This window comes from Coturnix japonica, chromosome 4 (assembly GCF_001577835.2).
Source record: "Coturnix japonica isolate 7356 chromosome 4, Coturnix japonica 2.1, whole genome shotgun sequence".
Taxonomy (NCBI): Eukaryota; Metazoa; Chordata; class Aves; order Galliformes; family Phasianidae; genus Coturnix; species Coturnix japonica.
Genome location: NC_029519.1, coordinates 44,971,506 through 44,997,828, shown reverse-complemented (window position 1 = coordinate 44,997,828; position 26,323 = coordinate 44,971,506). Strand labels below are relative to the sequence as shown.

Below are 26,323 nucleotides of genomic sequence, written 5' to 3'. Positions count from 1 at the left end.
TACATGAGCTTATTGCTTTCGTCACAAGTATCTATGATGTGATGTGTAAGGTATTTTAATGTCAAGGTTTAAAACCAGCTTAAGTAATAGCCAAAGGGCAATTGAGATCTGGGGCTAATAGCTCCAGCATCTTCTGAGCAGCTTCCTTGCCACATACAGCTGTTTCTTCTTGCTGTGTGACAGAAATATGCACAGGACAGGTGACACAATGAGCTGGCTTATTTGTGGCGCGGAGCCCGCTTTACCACCCCCCATACTGCTGAAAAAGACAAAGTATTGCAAAGAGATGAATTCATTAATGCTTTGGTCCTCTTCTTGACCACTCAGGTGTCTGAGTAGCTGTTGGGTCGGTGCCAGCCAAAGGTATGTGGAGGTTTCTGTTACTGCGTAGACCAGTCTCTTCTTTCCTTGGTGGTGCAAGCAGTTCTCAGGCTTCCAAGAACCATTAGAGCTATAAAGTAATAAGAACATAAAAATTACTTGAAAAGCAAGAGGAAAATAAAAGAAATTTAAAATAGAATCAGGACCAAGGTAAGACCTGAACAAAATTGGCAGCCATAGGCTTCATTTAAAGAGTAGATTTGCTGGCTAAGAGTGTGCGACAGAGATGTAGCTGAGCTAATTTAGAGAACAGTTTCTTGTAATGAGTTCAGAGTCTGTGCTGGAGCCTGTTGCTCTCTCAGTCCCTTTGTAGCTGCTGCCTTCCCAGCTCTAGCTGCCTACAGCATCGCTCCTCCTTCAAAGAGCTTTCTCAGGTACACTGTCCAAGCTGCTCAATTTCTGTGATGTGTAATCAAGCACTGCCATTCTCAATTCAGAAAGTTTCACCTCTAAGACTTGTTAACATGAAGATCTGTTACTTTATAAGGAAAAGCTTTGGTAACTACCAGTTAATAATACCTTTCATTTGAAGACTGGAAAGAATTTTTTCATCCTCAATTGGAATGTTTGTTGAATATTTTCCCTTCTCATGACAGATCTTCTGTTCCTACCTAGTATGGGACCTGGTTCCTAGCTTAACTCCTACCCCCACTGCTTTTGAATTTGAAGGTATTTCCTTGTGTTGTCTGACTTCTGGCCTGAATTTCCATAGCTCCTACCTTGTGGTTTACAGTAGTTGCCTTTGTTTTTCTTTTATTTGTTTAGTACATGTTACAGCAAGCCAATTATTTTAAGCCAATCTGACTTTCTTTCCTTAAAATGGATTCATGTTTTTGGATAGCAAGGTCAGTATTTAGGTGATGTAACATTCCTGTTTTATTTTTGAAACGTGTATAATAAGAGTTATAGCATATCTAGTCTGTCTGGACATAGCATATAAAGCTCATACCTGTTTTGTCATATCTGCTTTTGGCAAAAAGTTCTTTAAGTCAAATATGGGTTAATTTCTCTAATAGTGCATAATGTACCATGTGTTTATTAGTAACCTCATATCACGGATGTAAGGCTTGCTGCCTTTTTGTTCTTTCTTTTTGAATGGCTTTGACTTACTGCTGCTGGGTATCTATTTGTTCCTATGGAAAAAGTCAGATCTTAAGGCAGCAAGAAAAATGAGTCAGAGCAAGTCTCAACAAACAGCTCATTAGTGTTTGGTTTTAGACCTACTCATGCAGTAACAGGATATAGCTGATTGTCTGTCCTGCTGAGCCTTTGCTTGTTGGCTGCTGAAATGAAGTGGCTGCAGAGATGACTAGTGCTGGTTAATGGGTCTTACTTGCAGTCAGAGCTGAAATGAGAAGATCCGTTTTGCATCAATGTGATGCTGTTTGCATGCTTACAAGTAAGATCCTCTTCTGGCAGGACATCTGTATTTGGCTTTGAGATCTTATTAGGTGTTTTTTAATAAAGGGTTTTAAAAATCAGTAGAGGCGATTTATGAAGCCAGGCTTCCATGGAATGTGCTTCTCTGTAGAAGTTAGAACCTTGTTGTGGTCTTTCAGTACTTGAAGGTAGCTTCAGAAATGGTGAAGGAAGGACTGGAGATACAAAGCTCAAAGCAGCACTTCAGCGTTGTCAGTCTTGATTGTGCAGAAGGAAGAAGTATTGAGAAATCCTCAGTTCTTCTTGGGGGGGGGGAAAGAAAAAAAGAAAAGAAACATTTAGGTTTTTTTTCTGCCTTTTGGATTTGGAGCTCTTAAACATCCATCCTCAACTAAATGTAGCTCTGGGACAAACATAAAGAAAAATCTGGAGTTCTAGACATGCTGCATCATTCCTCAGTCCTTATTGTGCCATATCATGGATGATGTGATATTTGAGCTCAATGAGTTTGTTGTCAGCCTCTCTGTCCCCAGATCAAATTACCACTTCAGTTGTAGGTTTTTCCACAGGTAATTTTTTGGTTGTTGTTTTTGACTGAATGCCCCAAACATGCTTGCTTGATATATGGGAAATCCATGGTGTTACAATATAGCAGCCTCTGCTACGTCTCTTGTTACAGTTTAGAGAGAAGAGAGCACCTGTCCTCATGGAGCAGTTCCCACTGTGGATTCAGCTTCAGCACCTCACTAAAACTTCACTGACATCTAGCTTACACTTGGAAACTGTTTCTGTGCTTAGAATCCTAGAACCTCAAGGTTGGAAAGAACTTACAAGATAATCTAGTCCAACCATCTTGCATCACCGTTGCCACCACAAGCCACTAAGCCATACCTTGTAGCTCCTCATCCAGACACCTCTTGAACACCACCAGGGATGGTGATTCCAACCACCTCCCTGGGCAGCCATTCCAGTGCCTGACCACTCTGAGAGAAAAAGTTTTTCCTTATGTCTAATCTAAATTGTCAGGCAAAACAGACACTTCCTCCCTCTCTGGAGCACATCTTTCAAGCTGTGTTGTTTTTTTGGTGGTTTTGTTTTGTTTTGTTTTTGACTGAATGCTGATTCAAGTAGAACAAAAAGGGAGACAGAATTCAGAGATACCTTGTAGGATCTTCAGTCCTAAATTGCAGCTGTTAAAAACTGTGAGGAACAATCAGAGAATCCAGGATTTCTGAAAGAGTTTGCCTTTTATGAGCAGTTAGCAAGTCAATTCCTTTTCACCTTATGAAGTTTAGCCTCAAGTCCTAAAGAAATGGTGGAACAATGATAGTGAGGTTAATGTGTCAGAGGTTTTGATAAGCTCGAAAGGGCAGAATTTAATCTGCACTTAAACAGTACAGACAAATGCTGAATATCACTTTTATAACAAGGATTTAGATAGAAGAGGATACAAAGTGAATGTAAGTCCTTAGAAGAGAGCTGCTGGTGAGAATGTGGAGAGGGAAAAGAACAATTCCAGGCAGCTGACATCAGTGTTAAAGAAACAGCTCTGACCTAGAGGTCTGCAATGAGAGAATGGGTAGTTGTCCTGATAGTCACAGTAGTTTCTGAGGCCTGGAAGTCACTGCAGACAGCAAAATCCTGAAATATAGGGTTGTGTAATATTTCAGTAATAGACAGTTTGGGGAACGTTTTTGCTAATAAGTGGCAAGAGAGAAAAAAATGGAGAAGAAAGCATTTAAGTATTGTTGGAAAAATGCCTGCTACAAAATGTAGGACCTTCATTGTTGTAGTTTTACTTTCTTGTCCCTCTGTAGAGATGTCAGCTGTATGCTTGCTGCAATCTGTGCTTCTGTTTCTACTACCAATAAAAAGCTTCACAGAGGATTGGAAATAATTTATCCTCCTGCAAGTGTCCTGGTAGTTCCTTAAGGTCTATAATCTGCCTTTCACATCTCTTCATGTTTTATCACTTTTACTGTGGAACAGTGACGGTGCTGCTGAGCAAACAGATAAGCTGGCATACATAAAACAAGTGGCAGAGAGTATGTGGATTACCACCTGTGGTGTCTGCTGATGTCTGATGCTGTGGCAGTCCCGTGGGTGAAAGCAGTAGTCACTCTATCAGCAGGATTCTGCCATCAATCAGAGTACAACTGTACCTCTGAAGCTAAAGAAAGCCATCAGTACCAGCTTTGTGGGATTTTGTTTATTAGGCCTTCCTTGAAGGACAGGAGAGTATGGACTAGAAGAGCATTTCTAATACAGCATGAAACATTTACAGGTTAAAACTGATGAAAATGGCAGGGGGGGAATGCAGTCTGAACCTTTGGCTGAGCTGTGGAGTCAGGGTGCTGAGAGCTTTGGAAGCATATGCTTAAGGAGATGAAATATTTGTTGTTCCCTCTGTGTGTGGGGGGGTGGGGAACATATCCCTGTGTGATACTAAAAGGAAGATTAGAGACTTATTTATGTTTGGCATCTCCTAGTCTACTGTATGTTGTTGAAGATATGATTTCTTATTCTAGTAGCCAGAAATGATTGGTAGCAGGTGCTGGGTTCTGAATACCTGTCTACTAGATAAGTGTAAAATTACTTTTCTGGAGACATTTCTCAATCCTTGGAAAAGGCAAGGCTTTAGGCTTTTTAAAGGTCTTGACCATGGCAGTCCCTGTCTGAAAATCTTGGAAGAGCACTTGTTATAGAGCAACAATGTGGGAATAAGCAATGGGGAGGAGTCACAAGATTCTCCTCTAGTGAGCTTCCTGCGCCATCTGGCAATTGCAGAGCAGTCTACTTAAGTGCAAACAATTTGACTTGAACAGCTTAGGTAGTTTTCTATATGACAGGGAGTCCTTGATGTTCTTGATGGGACTGAGTACTTCAGATGCGATTTATTCTACAACAACAAACTGTGCCCTCTGATCTGTGAAATTAGAAAGTAGTGTTATTTTGAGTTAGTGGATTCTGATCAATTAGGTTGGAACAAGCAAGTACGGTTTGGTCTTACTTAGTTTTTACTAATCAAAGCTGGCAGTTAATCTACCAGTTTCTCCTGTGGATGCTGAGGAACTCTAACAGCAAAATAAACCATTCTCAAAGATATGTGGGGGAGAAAAGAAATGCTGCAGATGGACTGATTTGAATCCTGAGTTATTGAGATTCATCAACACTGCTGAGGCTTTCATACTTGAATGGGAAACTAAAAAGATTTCGGCAGGATCTGTTTTCTTTAAAAACACTTTTACTTGCATAGAGCATTGAAAAATCCACCTTTTGTCTAGCTACCTTCATCTCATCTCCCCATTTGCCTGTATTCTTTTTGAAGTCTTTTCTGGCTTTTCCACTTTTTTTTTTTTTGTATCCAAACCACTATTTCAGTGCATTAATGAGGGAGGCTGCAATGAGAGGCCCTATTACATATTTTTCACTACTTCAGTTTTCTTGATGCTTTCAGCTTCACCCGTTGTGCCTTTTTTGTATTTTCAAGCTGTTTGTTTTGCCTCTTGTAAATATCAACAACTGCTGAATGTCTTCCCTCTCCAAGAACATCTATCCCAGAAACAGTTCCTTTATGCTTAATGCCAGTCTCTTGGTGCTTGGTTACCTGTGTTATCTTCTGCATTATTTCTTGCTATTCATTCTTCACTCTGTCTTCATTTTGCAGCTAATATCCCAGCAGAAATGAGTCACTGCCAGTAGGAGAGCTGTAATCTATCAGGTTAAAAAACATTGCTTCTCTCTTGGCAAACCAGGTTTGCCACCCTGTTCCTGCTTTCACTCACACGGGCTGGACATTAGAATCTAAGAATCTAATGTAGTATCTGCATTTATTTAGGTTTATCTAGGTTTTTGGCCTCTTATTTATCTCTGCCACCCAAAAAACTGCAAGATTTTCACAGATTTTAGAAGCTAAGATCTTTTTTTTTGACTGAAACTTTCCCCTCTGTGAAAGACATTTAACATTTTGTCTATTTTTGTGGAGTGAGAAAAGCATCTAATGTCACTCACTTTGAGGGATGGAAGAGATGCAGGAGCTGTGGGATATCTAAGGATCCAAAAGCTCTTTGTGATAGAGTTTTCAATTTGATGAGTAAGGATGCCTCCTAATCACTAGGGAATGACCCTACCTGGTAACTGGTTCCCAGAGACTCTCACAGGACAAGTGGTGATGCTCTGATCTTGTAGCAGATCTGTGAAGGCTGATCTTTGTGCTAAATTGTGTGCCTTGTTAAACTTGGGAGCCTCTCTGAGATGCTTCCAGAATTGCTCTATATAAGTGCTGAATGGGTCCTAAAGGTGTTATCTATTGCTGCTGTTAAGGTAGAGTCATCTTGGATGATCTAGACACCAAAAAAGAAACCATCTAAGGAACAAAAAGAGCCACACCCAAATTGTTACCATAAGCCATTTTTTCATCCTTTATTTCACAAATATTCACTTTATTTTTTTGAACTCCAAGTACAATTGATATCACAGTATTAACAAGAAGGGAACAACCAGAAAAGGGAATGAAGAGAACATTATGAACAATGCTTACTTTGACCATTTGATAGGAAGTGATTGGCGTTCAAGATTACCTGGCAGAAGTACAAGTACATGAAGATCTACAAACTGGTGAGTTAAGTTCAGATGTTCAGACTGTATTTCCAGTATTTAAGAGGGTAACAGACTGATACATTCCAGAAACAAACTTATGCTTCACTTGAAACACCCAAAATTGTAGTACCAAGAGCCCATTGCTGAGCAGATCTGCAGTATGTTAATCATGATGTGAGTTTATTGGATTAGTCGGGCTTTTGGTAGAGGAATTTTATATAAATCTCATTTGCAGGTGTGTTGGTCTATAGATACATTTAGCTCTTAATGCAATAGAAAACTAAAATATCCAGACCAGATGATTCCCTTAGAATGCTGCAAGGGCTGGCTTCTCCCTATGAAAATGAGTGGTGTTGCAGAGCAAGCTCCTTACTAGCCAGGGTCCACCCTGCAGCCCCAGCGAGGGAATAGGGCTGGATGTGAAACCAGGTTTAGCTGTGGGTCTGTGACTGTCAGAGAAGTTTATGGTGATGAGTCAGGTCTGAGCTCACTCAAGGATGTTGACCTGCTGATCAGACTTAGTGCCTGAAACCACAGGGCCTATAACCAGTGGAGGGAGGGACTGTGAGGCAGTAGGGACCCATCACTGGAGCATCATTGTAAAAGCAGTTGCCAGTATGTGCTGTGACATCCTCATAGTGCTGTCTGGGAATCTCTCTGGAATAACCAGTGGGAAGGGATACCTTCAGCATCATAGCTCAGAGCTGCCCTGAGTCTTGGCAGTCAAACCCCCTAGGAAGGAGCATGTGCACAGAGGGCCCTGGTGAGTTTCATGGTTCCCTTCTCTACCTGGCATGGTAGTCCAGATGGCCACTACAGACAGCTGTGTGACTTTTGTTGCCTGATATCAGAAGAAGACTGTAGATGTTAGTAATAACTAGCCTTAAATGCTGAATTGATACCATAGTTATTGTACACACAGCCCTGTTCCAGCTACTGCGAGAAATTTAGAAAAGCAAATGCATGTTGTCTCTATCAGTGTCAGGTATCGTTATATCAGGGTAAATAATCTTAGTTTTTCTCTTAATTCACAATGTAGGGAAGATAATCTCATTTTAATCAGGACTTTGCTCTAGACCAGTGCAGGAGCAGTGAGTCATCAATGACTTCAGAGTTTGTCCCTGGATTAAGCTGGTGATAGAGAAGGATGAATTTTGCTTCTTCCTTGTGTCAAATGCTTAAATAATAAGTAAGTTGCATATCATTTCCTAAACAGAAACATCTCGACATTATTTCTATTTCTAAGAATAGAAATACCTTACAGAGCTTGAATTCCACAACCCAGTAAAGAAATTATGTTGGACAGAAGTCTTTTAGAGAGTTCATAACATGTTATGAACATGCTATAACATTACAGCAACATCCTGTTGTTGTTGTAAGGCTATTCAAGATCCTCCATCATCAAATCCTGCTGGTTATTCATCCAGTTTCCTTTCCTAACTGGCTTTCTCTCTGCTTTGACATTTTGACAAGCTTGATCCTGGGGTGTTTGGTAGTTGGCAGCTGGCAAAATGGCGTTACTTTGGCCTCGCTGTGAGTAGACCTCCCTGTGAATGATGTCCTTAGAGCAGAGCTGAAGTTTAAAGGCTGCCTGAAAGCCTCTGCGAAAGTTTTCATTAAAGAAACCGTAGATGATGGGGTTGGCGCTGCTGTTGAAGAAAGCCAGCCAGTGGGCAAAGGGATAGATATAAATGTTGATGATCTGCAGCTGGATATCTGACAGGTTGGCGTAGTCTGAAAGCATCATCAGAGTCCACAGTGGAAGCCAGGACAGGGTGAAAAGCAAAGCCACAATAATGAGCATTTTGATGACTTTTTGTTTCTTCTTGGACACAGTGTGTCGCTGCTCCTGGCTGTGCTTTCCCACTGTAGGCACTGCTGTATTGAAGAGAGCAATGCCTATCCTAGCATACATAATAACAATGAGTGACAAGGGGGCAAGATAGATATTGGCAAACAGAACCGTTGTATAGATCTTTCTCATTCCTGGGTTAGGCCAGTTCTCCCGGCACCAATATACAGGGCGGGTTTCATTGCCATAGCCAAGGATGACTCTTATATGCTTCTCTTCTTCCACCTGCAACATGACTGCTGAAGGACACATGATTGCAATGGCCAGAATCCAGATGACTGTTATAATGATGACAGCAGTTGAAGTGGTCAGCTTCTGCTTAAATGGATAAACGATGCATCGAAACCTGCAGCAGAGGCGTCCAGAATGTACGTGGAGAAGCCATTTAGAAAATACTTAGTGAGGCAAACATAAACACATACACGGGTATAAAATTGTGTACTATTAAAATTGTGCCTTCTTTTTAAAGGTACAGATGGAATTGTCTCATCTTGCATACACCAGTGGAGCTGCATGTAATCACTCCATTTAAGAACTGTGCTGAGGAAAATAATCTAAAAGAAAGTTGGTTAGTGTAAGAAATCTTTATCATCTGTCTGTATCGACCTGCTGCTGCTTCAGTTAACTGTGGCAGGCACCACTGCTTCTGTTTAGCTTAACTGGGGATCTAATCAACTCCAGGCAGTCAGGTACAGACCAGCTGTGTGATTTTTAAGAGATAGTGATAGAAGAGCAATTACTGTGGGTGCACTTCTGAGCTGGCTGTGTTTTAAGGGGGCAGCCTTATGAACTGTAGCCATCTAATATGTTGTGGTGTGAATTAATCTGCCTCAATGTGGTCAGGTGAGGGAGATGAAAGTGACAGTTTATCATCCCTGCATCAGCTTACCTGTCTACAGCAATTGCAACCAGAGTGAAGATGGAGGCAGAGACAGAGATTCCTTGGACCATCCCACTCATCTTGCAAACCATGCTCCCAAATGGCCATCCTGGAAGGAAACAGGGAATTGAAATTTCTTTAGTCTCATGGCAGTGCTATCGTCATATGTGTTTCCTCTTATGCATACTTTCTTTTTGCTCTGGCAGGTCACTGTTGGGGTCAGGAAGGCACAGGTTATGTAAATAAATGCACTGCCAGTTGCCTGGGTGAGTTTCTGATGTTCCAGAAAGCAGCAAAGCCAGCGTTTGTGGTTTTACATAACATTGAAGTGAGACCTTGCTCTCTGCATGTTGCTCTAAGTGTACACGCTTAGTCTTCCTGGGCATATAAAGTAGTACTGGGACAATCCCTTGTTTAAGATGCCAGATGTAGAAGTCAGCAAAGACAGCCCTAGTAAGAAGGTAGTTTAGAGGCTTGTCTTCCTCATCTGTGACTTGCACTGACTTGAAATACATACAAAACTCCCTCATAAACAGCAGTGTGTAAACAGGACTATTGACCCAGTGCTTTATTAGGTGACTTTTGTGCACTGTTGCCATATGCACTGCAAAGTGAACACCAGCCCCTTCTGTCCAACATGCAAGATGAGGGTTCTGAATTTGCCCTCATCTTTCTCCCTGTAATTTGGATTCTGTAATCCAGTGACAGAGATTAAGAGTAGTATATGTGGGTCGCTGTCAAGTGCAACCAACTTTCATGTTCCCCAGGGACACCAATACTCAGAAATACAGGTGAATGCCCATCAGGCTTTTTTTGCTGCACAGTGCAAACCAGCGTACCTGCAATGATGTTGTCCAGGAGTGTGGTGGGCATGCAGAAGATTCCCACCAGTAGATCGCTGACAGCCAGGTTTAAGATGAAAAGATTTGTGACTGTTCGCATATGCTTGCTCTTCAGAACAATGTAGCAGACTACTCCGTTGCCAGCCATACAGAGCAGGAAGATGAGGAGGTAAGAGATGATGAAGACAGCTGCCACCGAGGGCTGATGATGGTAGTAGTCCACATAGGAGACATTGCCTTCTAAGTAGAGGTACTTGTATGTCTCATTATAACTTAGCAGATGAGACCAATCGAATGAAGAATTTGAGTCAGTTTCTTTACTCATGTTGTAATGTACCTTAAAAGATATTTTTAAAGGTCATTATAATGCAACTGAAATTCATTTGAATAAATGTGACTAGTTTGGTTATGCATTGTGCTGAGATACATATGAGCTTGTGTGTACTCATCCCTCTATGGCTTATTCTAGTCATCCATATTCTGCCCTCCTCCTCCCTTCCTCCCCCCAACCCCCCCATAGTGAAAAAGCAACAAATATCATTAGTTTGATACTACAACATGGGTATGTGAGTGACCATTAAGACTGCTGAAGATTTTCTTCCTTCTGCAGTCTTTGTAAATGTTCTTCCCTTCCCAAATAAGAGGAAATCCAGACAGGATGTAAACAGATCTATTGTGATGTGTTAAGTGAAGAATACAACAACTGATCTTTTTTTGGTGGGGACATGGGGGAGGTAGAAATCAGAATTCTTGAGAAATCTATTTACTCAACAGCTTGAGTAAACTAACTCTTAGGCCACAGTGGTGTTGTTGAGCCATTAAAAGCAGTGGTGAAAATAATCACAGAATCACAGAATTGTGAATTCAGAAGACATGGATCTTCACCTGAATGTATTTAAATCTAATAGCATTCACCTGAAATGAAAATATTTTTGTACAACTGATATCAGGCAATGACTGATTTTAGTTTCCTATGTACAGTCTGTGTAAATGAAAAAAGTCAGGGAATGATGACCTCTATATTTAAAATGTCTGGAAGTACAAAATAGCTGGATGTATTTTTCTAGTTCTTCTACTAATTCCTGTGTGATTTCGGGGAGTTTGTAGTCTTCGATGCTGCAATTTTCTTGTTATAAAGTGTGGGAAATACTTTTCCCATGTGTATTCACGCTGTAAAGGAATGGATGTTTTCTTAATTACAGTATTTTGTTATAGCTGGGAGAAACTGATAGGTTTTCTTTCAGTCTTTTTTAAGTCAAAATATACTTGATAATGATATAATCTGTTTTATAGAATCATAGAATCTCATTTCTAGAATTTACATTCATCTAGAATCTACGTTTTAAACTGTGTCATTTTTTGTGTTGCAGTAGCAATGCTTTCAGTTGCTGCAGGGTTTGAGAAAAGGATCTTTAATGCTTGAACAATTAACTTTCATACTTAACTTACTGGGCTTAACTTTGTAGGCTACAAGCTGTTTTCTTGCCCTGTAAAACTAATAGATATATATGGCTACAGATGGAAGCTTGCTGTGGCACACTTCTATCATGTGCAATAGATAAGGCATAGAAATTCCATCAGCCTCTGTAACAGGTTACACTGGCATCTTAGTGTTTACAGTGGACACCAGGTAACTGGTGCAGGGAGCATTCAAATACGTTATTCCATATTTATTTTATCTGCAAGATAGACTTTGAAACTTAAGTGAAAGGAATAGGAAAAATGATTGTATCTGTCTGCTGATGGCTTTTGGGTGGCAATAAAGTAAAATGGATTGAGGTTGTGAATGACGGAAGGAAAGCGCTGGCTCAGTTTCTTTACTTATGAAGGGGAACTGACTTTTTTTGTGTGTGTAACTGCAGTTTCAGCTACCTCTTCAGATTCCTGATGAAGGTATTTCCTATCTGTGAAATAATGGTGGAAGGTGTGATATTCTGCTGTCACCCTGCATAGGGTGCCCCTCTACTGAAAAAAAGGAGTATGAGGAAACTGAGTGCCAAAAGAACAGGTGTTTTTCCTCAGTCTTCTTGCTGCTTTACCTAAAAGGCTCACTAATTAGCAAGCTTCTGTCTCTGCCTATTTTTCCCTGATCTATTTACTCACATTTAGTTCTCAGGAAAGCACTGCAGTTTTTTATGTTTTGCTTGTTAATGAAATTCAGTAATGTCAAAAGCTTTGCAAGTGTTTTACTTCCAAGTAGTGCAGTAAAAATATGTTCTGGTATGCCCTGGGTTTGGAGCAAGAATAGTAGTGAAAATGATATAGATGTCTTGTATTTTCTGTTATGTTGGATGTCAGCAGCTATACAGTGCTTGCGGTGTGTTTGTATTTCTGCATTTTCTTTATGTATTTTAACAAAGCAATGTACTGACTGCCTGTAATGGGTATGCATTCTCTGTTTGCCTTTATGCTGAAAAACTGTATTGGTTTACTTTGTTTTATTTAGAATATTTTCTCAATTATTGAATTGTTTTCATTCAGATGTTTTGTGTTCCAAATGTTTTAATTATGTGGAGATCAGATTCAGTTGTTGCAGAAGGTGTTTTAGTAGCAGCTTTATTATTCACTGAACTATACAGTCACTGTGTGCAAACACGATGAACAGTGAGAACAGTAGTCAAAAAAAGACATTTGTCAGTAGTAGCTTATGCCATTCCTTTAATCACAGCTTTGGAGCCATGTTTTGTAAATCCCAGGAAATTCTTTATCACTTAAACCTCATCTAATGCTTAGCATCTCTTCCGCTCCCTTTTGGCCTCTGTCAAGAAATTATTACTCACTTGCCTCCTTTTCCCCCTGGCCAGCTTCTTGGGGTAGTTAAGAGCGAGAAGCCAGAAGCGAGAGCTTCCCCACAAAGAAAGGGCAGTGTCATGACCTTCCCACTTGACATAGTTATTCTAGGTGAGGAATGTAGCTCTAAGTCATTTATAATGCTGCCAATCCATGAGGTTAATTAAGTTAGAAATAGGAGTGTTCTTGTGTTCATCCATCTCTTTCTGATAGTTAGTGCTGAAACCAAATAGAGGCCTCTTTTTCTGATGGATTATTGTTAAGCTACCACTTTCAATCTTCTCTGTAAAGAACTTTGAAATAGTTTCCATTTGTAACTGATGAGCAAGAAATTACAAATGGGAGCTGTCTCTGGCTTACAGCATCTGATCACACTTGCACACATGTCATTTTGTACCAGATATGGTGAACTTGCTACATACTGTTGCTTACAAGAAATGGCAAAGTACAAGTTTTTACTGTTTTGAGGTTAAGGGGGGCAGGATTGGCTGGAAGAAGAAACAAAGTGTAGTCCCTTGTGTTTTGATTAGTACAACAGACTGATAACTAATAGGGAGACACAGAGGATTAAAACATAACTCATCTAAGAAAGAGGGAAGTAATATAATGCATAAATATTACTGGATGATAAATGAGAGTAATTTGCTTCCACTTAGTAATTTGAGGGCATGGCTGCCCATGCTGCAGGCACAACTGCCTGCGTGTTGTTTCTAAATAGATTGATGCACTAGTGAAATATCTGTGACAGTATCCCTACACAAATAAGCAGCATTAAGTCTTACAGTGCAAGCAGGGTAATCTTGTGCCATTGGATATGGAAGATTAATTTACCTCCATAACAGTAACAGATCAAGGTAATTATGAAGCGAGTGCAGTTACTTTTATGTTGGCCAAATGGAAGAATTCTGGCATTCACAGGAGCCAGACAGAACTACTTCATCCCTGTGCACTGCAATTTTTATCCATACTGTGTGTGTTAAATCTCACTGTGGAATCCTCCAAGGGCTTAGAAACAGAAACGAAGACAACAAACTGTCAGAGACATGAAGAACAGAAGTGTTGCTGGGGAAAAAGGAAATGTACTGCAGTAAGTGCTGAAAAGAGTCATCTTGTCTTTAGCTATACACTCAGTAATGGGTTAACTGCAGAAACTTCCTGGAGACTATGGAAAATGGTAGCACCTCTGTTCTGCATGGAAGTTAGAAAATTGTGCTAGCAAAATACAGCCACTGAGGGATGGAAAAACAGACAAAACCCCAAACTGCTGTGCTTATGTAGTAAGAGGAAGACACTTATGGAAGTAGTACCAGGGAACAAGTACCAATTACCTACCAGGCACTTTGTCTGCAAGTTAACATTTTCTGTGGAAAGCAGCCTAAAATAAAAAAAGCTATTCAGCAAGAGCAGCTGGATAGCAATGTTTGGAGAAGCAAGGGGGTGGGGGATGTTTCTGTGGCAGTACTGTGGATGAGGATCTGAAATTTATACCAAGTTTCCAGCTGAAAGTGAAGAGCAGCTCAGCAGAACAAGTACATAAGTAGGGCAATGGCTGACAAAATGCACAAGATAATTTCAGTGTTAATTACTTACAGCTCATCTGGAATGTTGCATGCAGATTTGGATCAGATCAAAGAAGTCTAAAGGAAAGCTGAAGAAAAGATCAGAAGCTCAAAAGAACAGCTTACAGAGAAACAGTAGAAGTTACAGGATCATTTCATTAAAAGAAATATGTTTTAAAGTATATTGCAACGTGTGCTTCCATTATATTCTAAGCTTCAGAAATACTTTATTTTACTATTGCACATTTCAAAATGTTGGCCAAAAAGGTTGTGTCTGCAGTGTACTGTAAAAAGGACTCATTTTTACTTTCAGTGGAAAGAAGATTTCACCAACAGCTAAATGGGCTCCAGAAGTGTGCAGTAGGCAGAAGAGGAGAAGCCATTTCTGATAAAACAGAGCACTGAGACTTGTTGTGTTAAACACCGTAAGCAAAAACAGTGTTTCTGTCAAAAAAAAAAAAAAGATTTGATTACAGAATACTGTTAAAATCTTGGAAGCATTTGTTAGGTGTGTTTTAACTTAGTTTTGCACTTAATCTGATCTTCCTGTATGAGCGGAAATGCTTGGCCTGTAGAAAACTTGAATTACAAAGTACAAACTCCAAGGATATTTAGGAATATGAATAGAATACTCTGGAATTGAATGCTTGATTTATCTTTTAATACATCATTATTTTATGGAGTACTTCATGAACCACCTGGGAGTGTCCTGTCTCACAGAAAATACTGAGTGTGTAACAGGTAAAGGACAGGCTTTCAGTTAAGAGGAAGCTGTAATAGAGACTTAAGCATATCAAGTTAAAATTGAAAATATTTTATTCTCGTTGTATACTTCCATGAACTCGATCTATACACTGAGAAGCCAATTGTACATTAATAAATGGATAATAGCACAGAGACATACCGTGCAAAACTAATGAATGGGCTTTTTGCTTTGGACATTTGTCTTTCCCTAATAGTCATCTGAAAAATCTGAGCAGAGTAGTGAAATGCAGTATTTTGTTAAAGGCTTCTTTAGTTTTGTGGGTTTTCTCTTGTTTTTAAGGACCTTCCACTTTTCCTGTCTTATTTGTAAAGAGCAGTGCTATCAGTAGGAATGCTGTAAGAGATGAAACAAGACTTAATTGTGGATTACTCATCCTCTTCAGGAAGAAATAAGACACCCTTTGCCAAAAAGCCAAAATACAAATATTATTCATAAGCTGCCATGAGATGAAGCTTTCACAGCATGTTTCTTTTTTTTTAGAATGTATAAAATTTTCACTCTGCTTTGTATTTTTGACGTTCAAATAATATCACAGCTTAAATCAAATAGCTTTTATTCCCACACAGAGTGGAGAACCTTAATGCTGAAAATTTATTGTAGCAAAGCTTTGCTAAAGCTATTTTCTGCCATTTGCTATGATTTGACCTTAAGGTGCAGTGTGTTAGCACACATGTCTTTAGACGTATTTGTGACTTGTGTCGATTTGTTGAGAATGTTTCTACATTTGAAGCTTCTTGCTTGGCTGTAGATTGAGCACAGGGTGGAAATCTGCTTTTCTATCCATAGTGAAGATGTGTGATATGCCAGAGAGGAGACAACAAAAGAGGACTGAATAAGCAGGTAGTGGTAGGGTTTTAACAGTTAGCTAAGAGGGTACTTGGTTACACAGTAAATGAAGATTCTTCTGCAGCAAAGCCAATTAGAAAAAAAATATTTTCTGTGTACATGTTATATTTAGGTGATTTTTAACTATTGTTTCAACAATAAAACCTGTTATAATAATGAGATTAACACTTAACGTTTAACCTTCTGAGTATAGTTTCTCTGATGTGTCACAGGCTACTTTGTTTTAAGTAAAACCTCAGCCAGTTGTTCACTGAAATAAGATTAAAGTAATATTCCACCACAGGTGGCCATCCATTTTACTAAGAAACCTAGCAAGTCATAGGATATGCATTAGCTCCCTTATACTTGCAAATGGCTTTTGTCATTTTTTCTCAACAACTCCCCCAAGATCACTTGCATCCCAAGCCTCAGAGTTTTGAATTTCCTTGTGGCATTTTTGCAGCTGAAATCAAAGGAGTCTTTTTATTCTTATTCCTGCCTGTCAGTAGCAGAATGAGAAACCAGGATGTTACTACCACTAATGTCAGCAGCACAGGAGGAGAGAAATTATTGGTTAAGCACTCATTAAGTAAACTGCAGGGAAGTTATAGAACCCGTTTGGTACAGAATTTAGCTTGCTTATGGCAAGAGAGCCTTTTGCCCATTCTGTAAATTAGTAGCAACTGAGTCAGGAAACCCAGCACCTATAGGAGAGAATCTATTTAGAAGATGCACAACGGCTAATTGAAAGCTATCCATTTTTTATTGAGGCAAAATGAGGTACTCACTTGACCTGGTGCTTGGTACACTTTTTGAGACATCTGTCACTTTGGGAGGTTACCCTTTTAGAGAGGTTCTCCACCAATCAATTGTTCTGCTGTTACTAATCTAACACTGTCAGGAGGAGTGTTGAGCTTGCTATGGGATGAATGATATACAAGCTGTGACAGAAAGCAAAGTATGCTCATTGCATACAGTGTTAGTCTTGTGTTCAATAGAGAAGTAATGAGATTGTTATCAAACTCTGTGAATCTTCAGGGCTATTACCAGAAAGTGTTGCAGAAAATTACTAATAGTGTTCTTCCTGATCACTAGTGCATGCATGATCACCAAATGCAGCAAGCTTAGAAGTGTTTTGAAAGCAGCCTGTCAGGCCTTTCAGATTGCTCTCTTTTCCTTAGTTCAAGTTGGCTGATCAGAAAAATCTGCTGTTCCCGTGAGCCACACACCAAGCATCAAATGCTTGGTGCCCTCTGGTATTCCCTTGTACCTTGCTTGTATTTGTCTGTTCTTGAGCTTTTAATTAAACTCAGAAAAGGGGAAAATGAGTTCCTCAAATGCACTGATAGAGAAGCTTTAAATAGAATTAAACTATTTGAATTAAGTCCTCCTGAGATAAAATCTTCAAGTAGTGGCTTTACAGCCATGATGGAAAATTGACCAGGGACCCCAGTAAATGCAGTCTGAGCCTAGACAGCTGGAATAGTGCAAGTAGTTCAGGTCCTATAGCAGAGTGATTTGCAAAGAATGAGTGAGTGTGCCTTGGGTCAAGCACAGATAAGAGATGAAGCATTATTTTTGTTTTGGCAGTATTACTAAGAAATCGTTCCAATTTATGTTGTTTTGTGGCTAAGGTACAATCATACCTAAAAGGAACTACAGAAGCTTCTGTCAGAGGTACCAGCGTATGAATTTAAGGATGACAAGGCATGCCAGCAAAGTAGTAACTGGAAATAAAGTGGGAGCAGAGATTACAGTAGCCATCTCTCTAGGTGGAGTTAAACATTAATCTTAGCACATGTAGTGGGATAAACTGTTACTGATTGAAAGCTAATTGAAAAGTTCTTGATTAGGAGAGAGCTTCAATCTGCTCTCGATCCTCCTGCCTACCTCTTAAGCCCAACCAGCTCTTAGTTTCCTTGCACATGTCAGAAAGCTGGTGTTGCAATTGAAAGACAAGGGTATTGATTATGGAAATGCGAAGTGTCTGTTCATGTTATATCTGGTAATGTGGGGCTTAATGTGCCAGCATGGAGCATTCTTCCCTGTTACAAAATATACAGCTTGCTCTATTTGCCAGTATAGCTTATTAGGCTATATACTGGAGGAAAGTTTATTTTGCAGCAAAGTTTCGTTAGTTTGTATGATAATATAGCACTCAGATGGAAGCCCTTAAGTAGTACAGATTTTAACTACCTTGTGTAGGAAAATCGAGGACAGTGTTCTACAGATTACTCAGCTGGTAATGTCCTGTGCTGCCTTTTCCTGATGCATTTTTCTTCTGACATGTTCCAATAGGAAAGGAGAAAGCCTATGTTTCATTTGAGGACTAAGAAGTTCCTTTTGCTTGTTTCTAATGGTGTGTTTAAAAAACAAAATGACAGCATCAAGTCAAAAGCCTTAATTTTGTGCAAATAAAGGAAGCGGGAAGAGGGGGGGAGAAATGTCAAGGATGTTTGTGACAGCTTTCTGAAGTACTGTCTTGAGTCCAGTCATCAAGATACTAGTGTTTGAAGGATAATATTAAATGAACTTTAGTTTGGACAACAGGAGATCTGGAATGTATTCCTTTCTCTGTAGCTGAAAGACCCATCTAATTGCAATAATCATGCAGACAGTCTAATTCATCTCCATACAACAGAACACAATTTGTTTACAAATTGAGGTGGAAAGAATATAGGAAAAACAGTGGGAGCTACCTAATAGGCATCCGTTTCTGGCAGTTATGAGACAGACACTGTCTGGTACTTACTGTCATTTCACAGAAATATAGGTGTTAGTGTGACCTACCTTGCATTATTTCCCCCTTGTCACCTAAGCCCACTCAAGCCACAAGTAGAAGCAAGTCACAGAGCAACAGCTGCTAACCCTGTGTGTTTTCAGTTGAGGCTTGAGCAAATGCTGCTTTTAGGGTGAATTGCTGTCCCATGCAAAACATTCCTTACATTTAGTAGCTCAAGACTCTATCCTCTCCCCATCCTCTATTGTTATATGCTAGTTCAATCTCAGCCAGCTACATGTTCAGTGTGTGACTTACAAAAGATTCATCTATCTTGCATTTTACATCAGGGGTAACTACTTAGGCCTTATTATTATCAGAGATAGAGATTTTATGTATTCATATCTTCACTGCCCCTCAGCAATCTCAGAGACTCAGACTATTGGGTTTCATTATTTTTGTCATAACATAAGCTATTCCTCACATACTCGTGTCTTTTGTGTTGTTCTGCAGGTGCATTGTGTCCTTAGAGATGAGACTGGCATGCAGCACTAGCGAGGAGAACACACCCAGCAGTTTTAGTGGCGAGGTAAGGTGTCCTGCTTTGTCATCACTGCTTTCCTAAGTCTTATCACTGATTAGGGTTGTTTCAGCAAGTTACAACAACTTACGCTTCAATAAAGATAGCTGTCAGAAACCACCAACATGCATATCTTAGCCAAGTTAATCATGCAGGTGCCTTTGAGCTCTGAAAGTGTTTGTTTTGTAACTGTACTCTAAGGACTGTCAGAATTTACTTGAAACTGGACAAAGTCCTCTCCACCACTTAAAGCAATTCTGTTCAACGTGTGATAGCTGAAAGTGAAGTATGAAATATTGCTTCTGATTACACTCATTTCTGTATTCAAAGCAACTCATGCTGAGTAGTATTAGATTTGATGGACCATTAAACTGTCTTTGTCTGATAGGCTGATGATATACTTTAACTACCATAACCTGTGCTATATATATATATCATAATATTGTTGCAGCAGGCTGGGTTTATCCACTGGAAGGTAACACCAAAAGAAGCACTTTCTAACTCTGTTGGCTAGAGTCACATAATGGCTTTCATTTTTAATGAAATCCTCAGTTTTGGGAAGTGTAGGAGCCAAACCATCAAGTAACTATGCCCTTGAAAAGGGGGAGTTAATAATATTTTTCCCCCCTAAAGACCATTTTCTGTACACCTATGCACACTTGATATTCTGTCAGTTCAAGTATGCTGCCAGCATTAACAGCAGTACAGCATGAACTGTTGCAGGTGGAACATCCAGAAGACTTGTTTTAAAACATTATACCAGGCATGCAGTAACTTTGTTCACACCCAGAAATACGGACCTCTAATTTGACTTATACTGATAGACTCAGACCCCTAGACTCAGAGCAACTGTTAGCTAGAGGCATTTGACAACTGCCCGGTGAAACAGCCCTTTAAAATTGACAGCTACTTATAGTCAGCTGGGGGAATAAAAAATAAATAGATCAAGGTACACAAAGGAGTCCAATTGTGGTCTTTGTGGGAACAGTCTTTTCTCTGTAAGAACCTAAAGCTTTGTGTAAAGATTAAAGAGTTGTCACATTGAGAAGGGCACTTCCAGCAGCAGCTGTGCAGATGCTCCCCCTGCCCAGCGATTCCTGCTGACGGTGATGTCACTCTCATCACTTTTGAACTACAAAGCCATTTATACCAGGTGTACTGTCATGCCTTATTGCCCAGTATCCCAAAAGTGACCAGTACAAACTAGTCAGTAGGGCTGCAGTATACTCCCTTGGACTAACTTAAGCAGCATATAGAGAGTTGCTTACTAGATACTTGACACCACCAGGAGCCCCATGCAGGCAGTGTTATGTACCCACCTCAGAGCAGCAGGATTAGCATTCCCCTCACACATACATGCACAGACACAAAGACCTGTTGCCAACAAAACACTTGCAGTTTCACCTCAGCTCCCAGCTATAGCAGAGTGGGGAGTAGCCCAGCCCAACTAAAAACCCTGCTGCTTGCATAGGTTATCCCCACTTACAGTTAAGAGTGCTCCGCAGCAACCACTGGTTCAGTGCAGAGAGGAGGAAGGCTGCAGTCCTGAGTGTAGCAGAGAGGGAATGGACCTCACCAGTGCCTGACAGATGCAGGGAGGAGGGAGGGAGGGAGAGAGAGAAGGAGGGACTGGAGGGAGCAGACCAAAGACATGATGCTGAACCCTGGGCTAGTGGGCTGTCACCTACAGCCCTCCCTACCCTGGGATAGAAGGGAATGAACATCACAGCTGTGTTTCTTGCCGGTATTTCTTTATAGACCCTCCTCTTTTTTTTCTTTCTTTTTTTTCTTTTTTTTTTTTTTAAAGCCATCCCTTTGTCTTGGGAGGCTTGTTAGCAGAGTTGGAGTTAACACAGATACAGCTACCTCCCCAGGTATCAGCCCTCTAACAGACTCTCACCCACGCACTCCTGGTCATTACAGCTGAGAGAGGGCAGCAGTCCAGATACATCTCCAGTGTGCTGAGTGCTCCTCAGCACAGCATGCAATGCTCAGGCTCTTGTTCTACATGCTGTGCTCCAGCAATTAGATCAAACCTCTCCAGAGATAAGGCATGGTGAGCTTTTAAATCTGAATCAGGAACCTAGGGGAAAAAATAGTCTGTACAGTCCTTATCAGACTACTTGACACTTAGATTAAGGATTATAGTGTTTGTCTTGTCTCTTTTTGCATCCTCCCACCCCCTAAATGCAGAGCTTCCGAGTTTCTCACGAGTCAAAAGGAGGTTGGGAAGACCAAGAAGTACTCCAGTCCAACCTTCTCTTTTGCATACAGAGGCAGACAACTAGATCCAGGTGTCTACCCTGAGGTGAGAGCCCCTGCTCTGGTTCTAACTTTCAGAGAATTACTGGAGTGTCACTCCATGGGGGCAGGTAACAAAAGACACCTGTATTGCAGGCTAGGCTGAAACATGTAATAGAAATGTTGCAAGAAATCAAGAAAATGAGGAGTACTGCCACAAGCTCATTGTCCAAAAATAGAGAATTTCCAAGAATGAGATGATAAGAATGATCAGATGTACCTTGAAAAGGACATGTTTCAGCCTTATATATTAACTGTCATAAGGAAAGAAGTATTCAGTGATGTACTTCAGCTAAATCAGATGGAGATAAAATACACTAAATCTGGTTTGTAGGGGAAGAAGAGAGAGGGGATATATACACATATAGATGTATACAGGAAAGCAAAGCTTAAGGCTAAAGACAGCTAGAAAACCTCTATCACTCATGGGCACAGTCCAAGGACTGAAGTCAGTCCAACAACATTGGCCAGATTGAAACAAGAAACAAATACAGCAACAAACAAGAGCACTCATTGCATACTCTACACTGAAGTAAGAAACCAGCTCCTTTGCTATAGCTTTAATACAATACTGAGGGCAAAAGGGGAGGCTGTGGAGCAACTGAAACCCAGCAGCTCTCATATCTCTACTGTGATCCTCATTGCTGGTATTCTGCAGGGCACAAGTGACACAAGTTGGCAGCATATTTCAGACTGAGAGATGAGACAGAAACAACATCCCAATTTAGGATGAGTCAAGCTGTACTTTTGTGAGATAATCGCTATAAATGACCTGGAAATGAAGGTACAGTATTGTTCACTGGAAATTAAGAATTAAGGTACAGCACTATTTACAGGGGTTCAATAGGAGAGTGCGGTTTGTATGCAAGGAATCCAGTCCGTGGCAGTTCCCTAGGCAACCTTAGGTGCTGATAACATAAGGAGAACTTGATTTGCTGATGCTAAGAGGAGATGTCATGGAGGATGGAGAAGAGTGGAGACTGGCCAGGTTCTAGGATAACATCACTGGGATGGGAGCCTGAGGGTACTATGGTAGTGATAAACTGTATACTTGCTACCCAACAGTTTGCTATCTCTTGACAAAATGCCATCCTCTGGGTGAACTTAGCTTATTATACACTCATTAAACGTTCATTATAATACCAAAGCACACCTCCACCCCAAAGGCTTCAAGGTGCAACTACTCCCCACTGAGCCTGTGCTCTGAATTTTTTAGCTTATAACTTTAGGAGTGAGGCAAGAGATTTTTACACTAATCCAATTTAACACTGATTTGCCTAACTTTCCCTCAAAGCATTCAACAGTTAAAATTAGAAGGGACAAATTAAAGTAATAAATGTGGGGTCAAATAGGCAAGGAAGATACTTTTTCATCTTTCTGAAGATCTCAGATCCTCCCCAAGCCTGTTAAGTGCAGGCTCTAGGCTGTCCTGATTTGCAGCCAGTGACGCAGTTGGCTTCTGTAGACATGAGAAGGTCTCCATGGAGTCTGTGTGGAAATAGGAGCATTGGTCTCACGCTCAAGTGTTCATCTTTCATTATACACCTCAGAATACGTCATAAGGCTTGTAACTGTTGAGTCCCATCTGGCCTGATGAAATAAGTAATTCCCCTAAAATTTGAAACACCTCATTCAAAAGAAGTTTGTTCTGCCAGGAAGAAATAGAAGTGTCCCTGATCAGCTGTAAACTGTTTTTCTGTGTGTGTGCATACACTCAGATAATGCTGCTGTCAGATTTGTGACATGGGTGAGTTGCTCGCTTGTGATGGTGTGAATATTTGCTTACACTTCTTCCGAGTGGCTCATAAAGAGCTGATGTGCTTGGGGCTACCTTGTGGTCTAGTCTCTTCTTTTGACTAGAAAGTCATTTAGTTGTAAGAGGAGTAGTTGCCATGCAGGACACAAAGTATGCCCAGATCTGCAGTTACAGGCATGGCTTTGTTCTTGTAGCTCCTAAAGAAGATTGTGATGTTGCTGTTGCATGGCATGTGGCTGTAGATTCACATGGTATCCGGTGAAGATAATTATCCTCTCTTCTCTATATACTAGAGCAAGTATTCCCAAAATGTATCCTGCCCAGGGTAAGTACTTCTCTTTCGTTCCTTCCTTCTTTTTTCAAGTAAAGGTCAATGGGTATATGGGCTGCAGCTGGACTTTTTTCTGTCTGCCACTAGACACATTAGAGGGAGTTACCTGTCCTCTCCAGCGTAGTGTCTCAGGCACGTTTATAATCATTATGTGCTGTGTGAGGAATGTCTGAGAGCCCAGGATGTCGCTGACAGATGAAATAGCAAAAATGGATACGAACTTCATATTAAGTGTAAAGTCATGATTTAAGTTACAACAATGATTTCTCACTTAAGTCTGGGAGTTCATCAGTAAGAAATGTCAGGGATTAAGGAAACTGAAATTATTAACCCAAGGAATGTATGAGTGATTTTAATAACTCAGCAGGATCAGCACAACATGGAGTGTTTCTGATGGAGGTGATGGCTTTGAAAGTTTCCTGGGTTATTTAGAAGACTTCACCTGGAACAGCCTTTGTTAGTTAAAGCCCATCCAGAAAGGTTGACTTAAAATAAAACAAATTAATAGAGGTAGTGCTGAAAGACTGAATGCGGGCATTCTTTGAAGGAGAGAAACTACAAAGAGTTCCCTGTTGTGTAGCCTGTTTGGCACGTGCTGAGACAAGATCTTATTTTCCTCTGTTCTGGTACCTCAAATAAGTGCTAGGAAATACACCCAAAATATTTAGTGACGAGAAGGTATTGGAAAAGTATGTGTTGGGTATAAGCTGGCAAAGTGCAAATTTAGGAAATTAGAAATCTTTTCTGTGGTTTCCCATAGAAGCAGAAGTCAGAAAGTATTCTTAAGATGGCATTTTCACCTGGAAAAAAAAGAGATGCTCCCTTGTGAATTCTGAACTCATGGTGAAGCCAGACACTTAAGAGACTGTCCTAGCATGAGGATATTTACTGGGTGTCAGTGGATACCCTCTGACCAGGGCAGGCAAGGAAGAGTGAATATTAAAAAAGGATTACTTGGTATTTCAAAAGCTCAAATAACCATAAACTTCAGGCTCTCCTTCCTCTCTGGATATTTATCCTTTTTTCTCCATTTTCTATTAGATGAGAATTTAAAAGGAAACTCTTTTTTAGCTAAAGTAACGTTCTGCAGCTGGTGGTGATATTTGTAACTGGTGATTTGTTTTCAGTCAGATGGGTTGCTCAGGGCTTGAGGAAAATAAGACTAGGATGCCTTTGTTGGTGTTGGGGGAGTAAGGACTGTTATAGGGGAGTTAGAAACGAAAGATATGTTACATAGAGAAATGAGTTCAGAAGTTGAGGGAAGCTCAGAAGTGTGTTCAAGATATAAGGTGTGTTTATTTCTAAGTAGAAGAGCATGGTCCCAGAAACTTGATACTTTCAGCATCTTACTTCATTGCCTTGCTGTGACATTACACTGGATAGACGACAACTGGATTTTGGCTGCAGACTACATGAGATGTGTGGGTAAGTCCTGGATGCTTCTAAGTGAATGTCAAAACATAACATGCCAACAGAAAAACAGTTTTTTTCAACTGTAAACAATAGCTTGATTGGTGCCCCTCACAGGACAGAGAGATGTGGCTGTTGTTTGCGATGTATGTGCTTTATTTTTATGCCTTCCTTGTTATTGGAAGAGAACTTCTGGGAAGAAACCTGCTGAGATATTGAGCAGGTTATACAGGGGAGGTTACACGTAGAAAGGTCTGGAGGTACTCAGGAAAGCTGCAAGTTTTGGCTCGGCGCTTGTAGTGTTGCTTTTTAAAAGGAAGGAAAAGGGCAAGGAGGAAGGAAAGGAAGGAGAAAGGGGAGGAAAGAGGAAAAGGATAAAAGGGTCAGGCGAGGCAAGATGAAAAGGGCAAGGCTCAGGGAAAGGAGGAAGGCAGGGGGAAATGGGAAGGCATAGGTGAAAGGGGGAGGATGAGGAAAAAGCAGAGAAAAGTAAGAAATAAGTGGGAAGAGGAATGTTGGAAGGAAAGGCTGGAAGTGGCATGTCTGTTGTTTTGGGTGTTGTTTGTTTGTTTGTTTGTTTTTTCCTTTGTAGTTATTATTTATTTGTTTCAATGAGCAAATGGAAAAGCAGAGGCTGGGGTTAGCATTGCTTCAAGGGGGCTGCCCTGGAGCTGTTGAGTCCGGGCTGATGTGAGCCCCAACACATGGGTCACTGGGGAGCCATGCTTCATCTCTGCAATATCTCTGCCCTTCAAGTTCTGGCATAAACACAGGTGCATCTCCAGGTGATTCAAGGATAACTGCAGAAATCCAGGTTCAGGGAAATGGTAGGGGTTTCCTTCAGACAGTTTCCAAGTGTGTGTGGTGTAGCACTGGCTTAAATTAATTAAAGAATAGATAAGAAATGGAACTCACTTCTGTGAGTCTGCTCACATTTTTCTTGTGATAAGTAAATAGAAACCTTTAAAGAAGCACTGGCTGATCCACTTTGAGGAAATAAAAAAAGACTAAAAATCAACCTTTCAGTTCAGGTAATGGCTGCTGTACAAATTAAGTGAAACAGTGCAGTAGGGATGAAGGGAGCCAAAGCATCCCATGGGAGAACATTGTTGGTAATGGTGGATTTTTTTATTTTTTTATTTTATTTTATTTTTTTTAAGAATCCTTTTAATAATATCAGGAGCTGATTTAAAGAATGCTGAAGTTATTTCTTAACATATGTGATTATTTTTCTTCATGTACCATTTATACCTATTGTTTAATTCAAATTCAACTTGTAATAATGCCATTATGAAATGCTGGAGTTAGAATAGCTGTCAGTCACAATGCCTTCTTTATTGCCTGTGTATTAG

At 40.3% G+C, this 26,323-nt stretch overlaps 1 protein-coding gene and 1 long non-coding RNA gene across 2 annotated transcripts in view; one reads left to right on the top strand and one right to left on the bottom strand.

Annotated features, from left to right (window-relative positions):
* The window catches only part of LOC116653369, a 40,222-nt gene extending 18,737 nt beyond the window's left edge, over window positions 1–21,485 (top strand). Inside the window, exons 2-3 of the long non-coding RNA XR_004307038.1 lie at window positions 19,107–19,182; window positions 21,367–21,485. This is a non-coding gene — a long non-coding RNA (uncharacterized LOC116653369). The remainder of the gene's footprint in view (window positions 1–19,106; window positions 19,183–21,366) is intronic.
* Window positions 6,135–20,906, bottom strand: NPFFR2 (neuropeptide FF receptor 2). The gene is made up of 4 exons (XM_015861470.2): window positions 20,660–20,906; window positions 9,932–10,271; window positions 9,102–9,201; window positions 6,135–8,558 (listed from the first exon to the last, which is right to left on the bottom strand). The coding sequence occupies exons 2-4, from the start codon at window positions 10,257–10,259 to the stop codon at window positions 7,742–7,744; spliced, it is 1,245 nt and encodes a 414-aa protein (XP_015716956.2). The 5' UTR covers window positions 10,260–10,271; window positions 20,660–20,906; the 3' UTR covers window positions 6,135–7,741.
* Window positions 21,486–26,323: the final 4,838 nt, after the last annotated feature.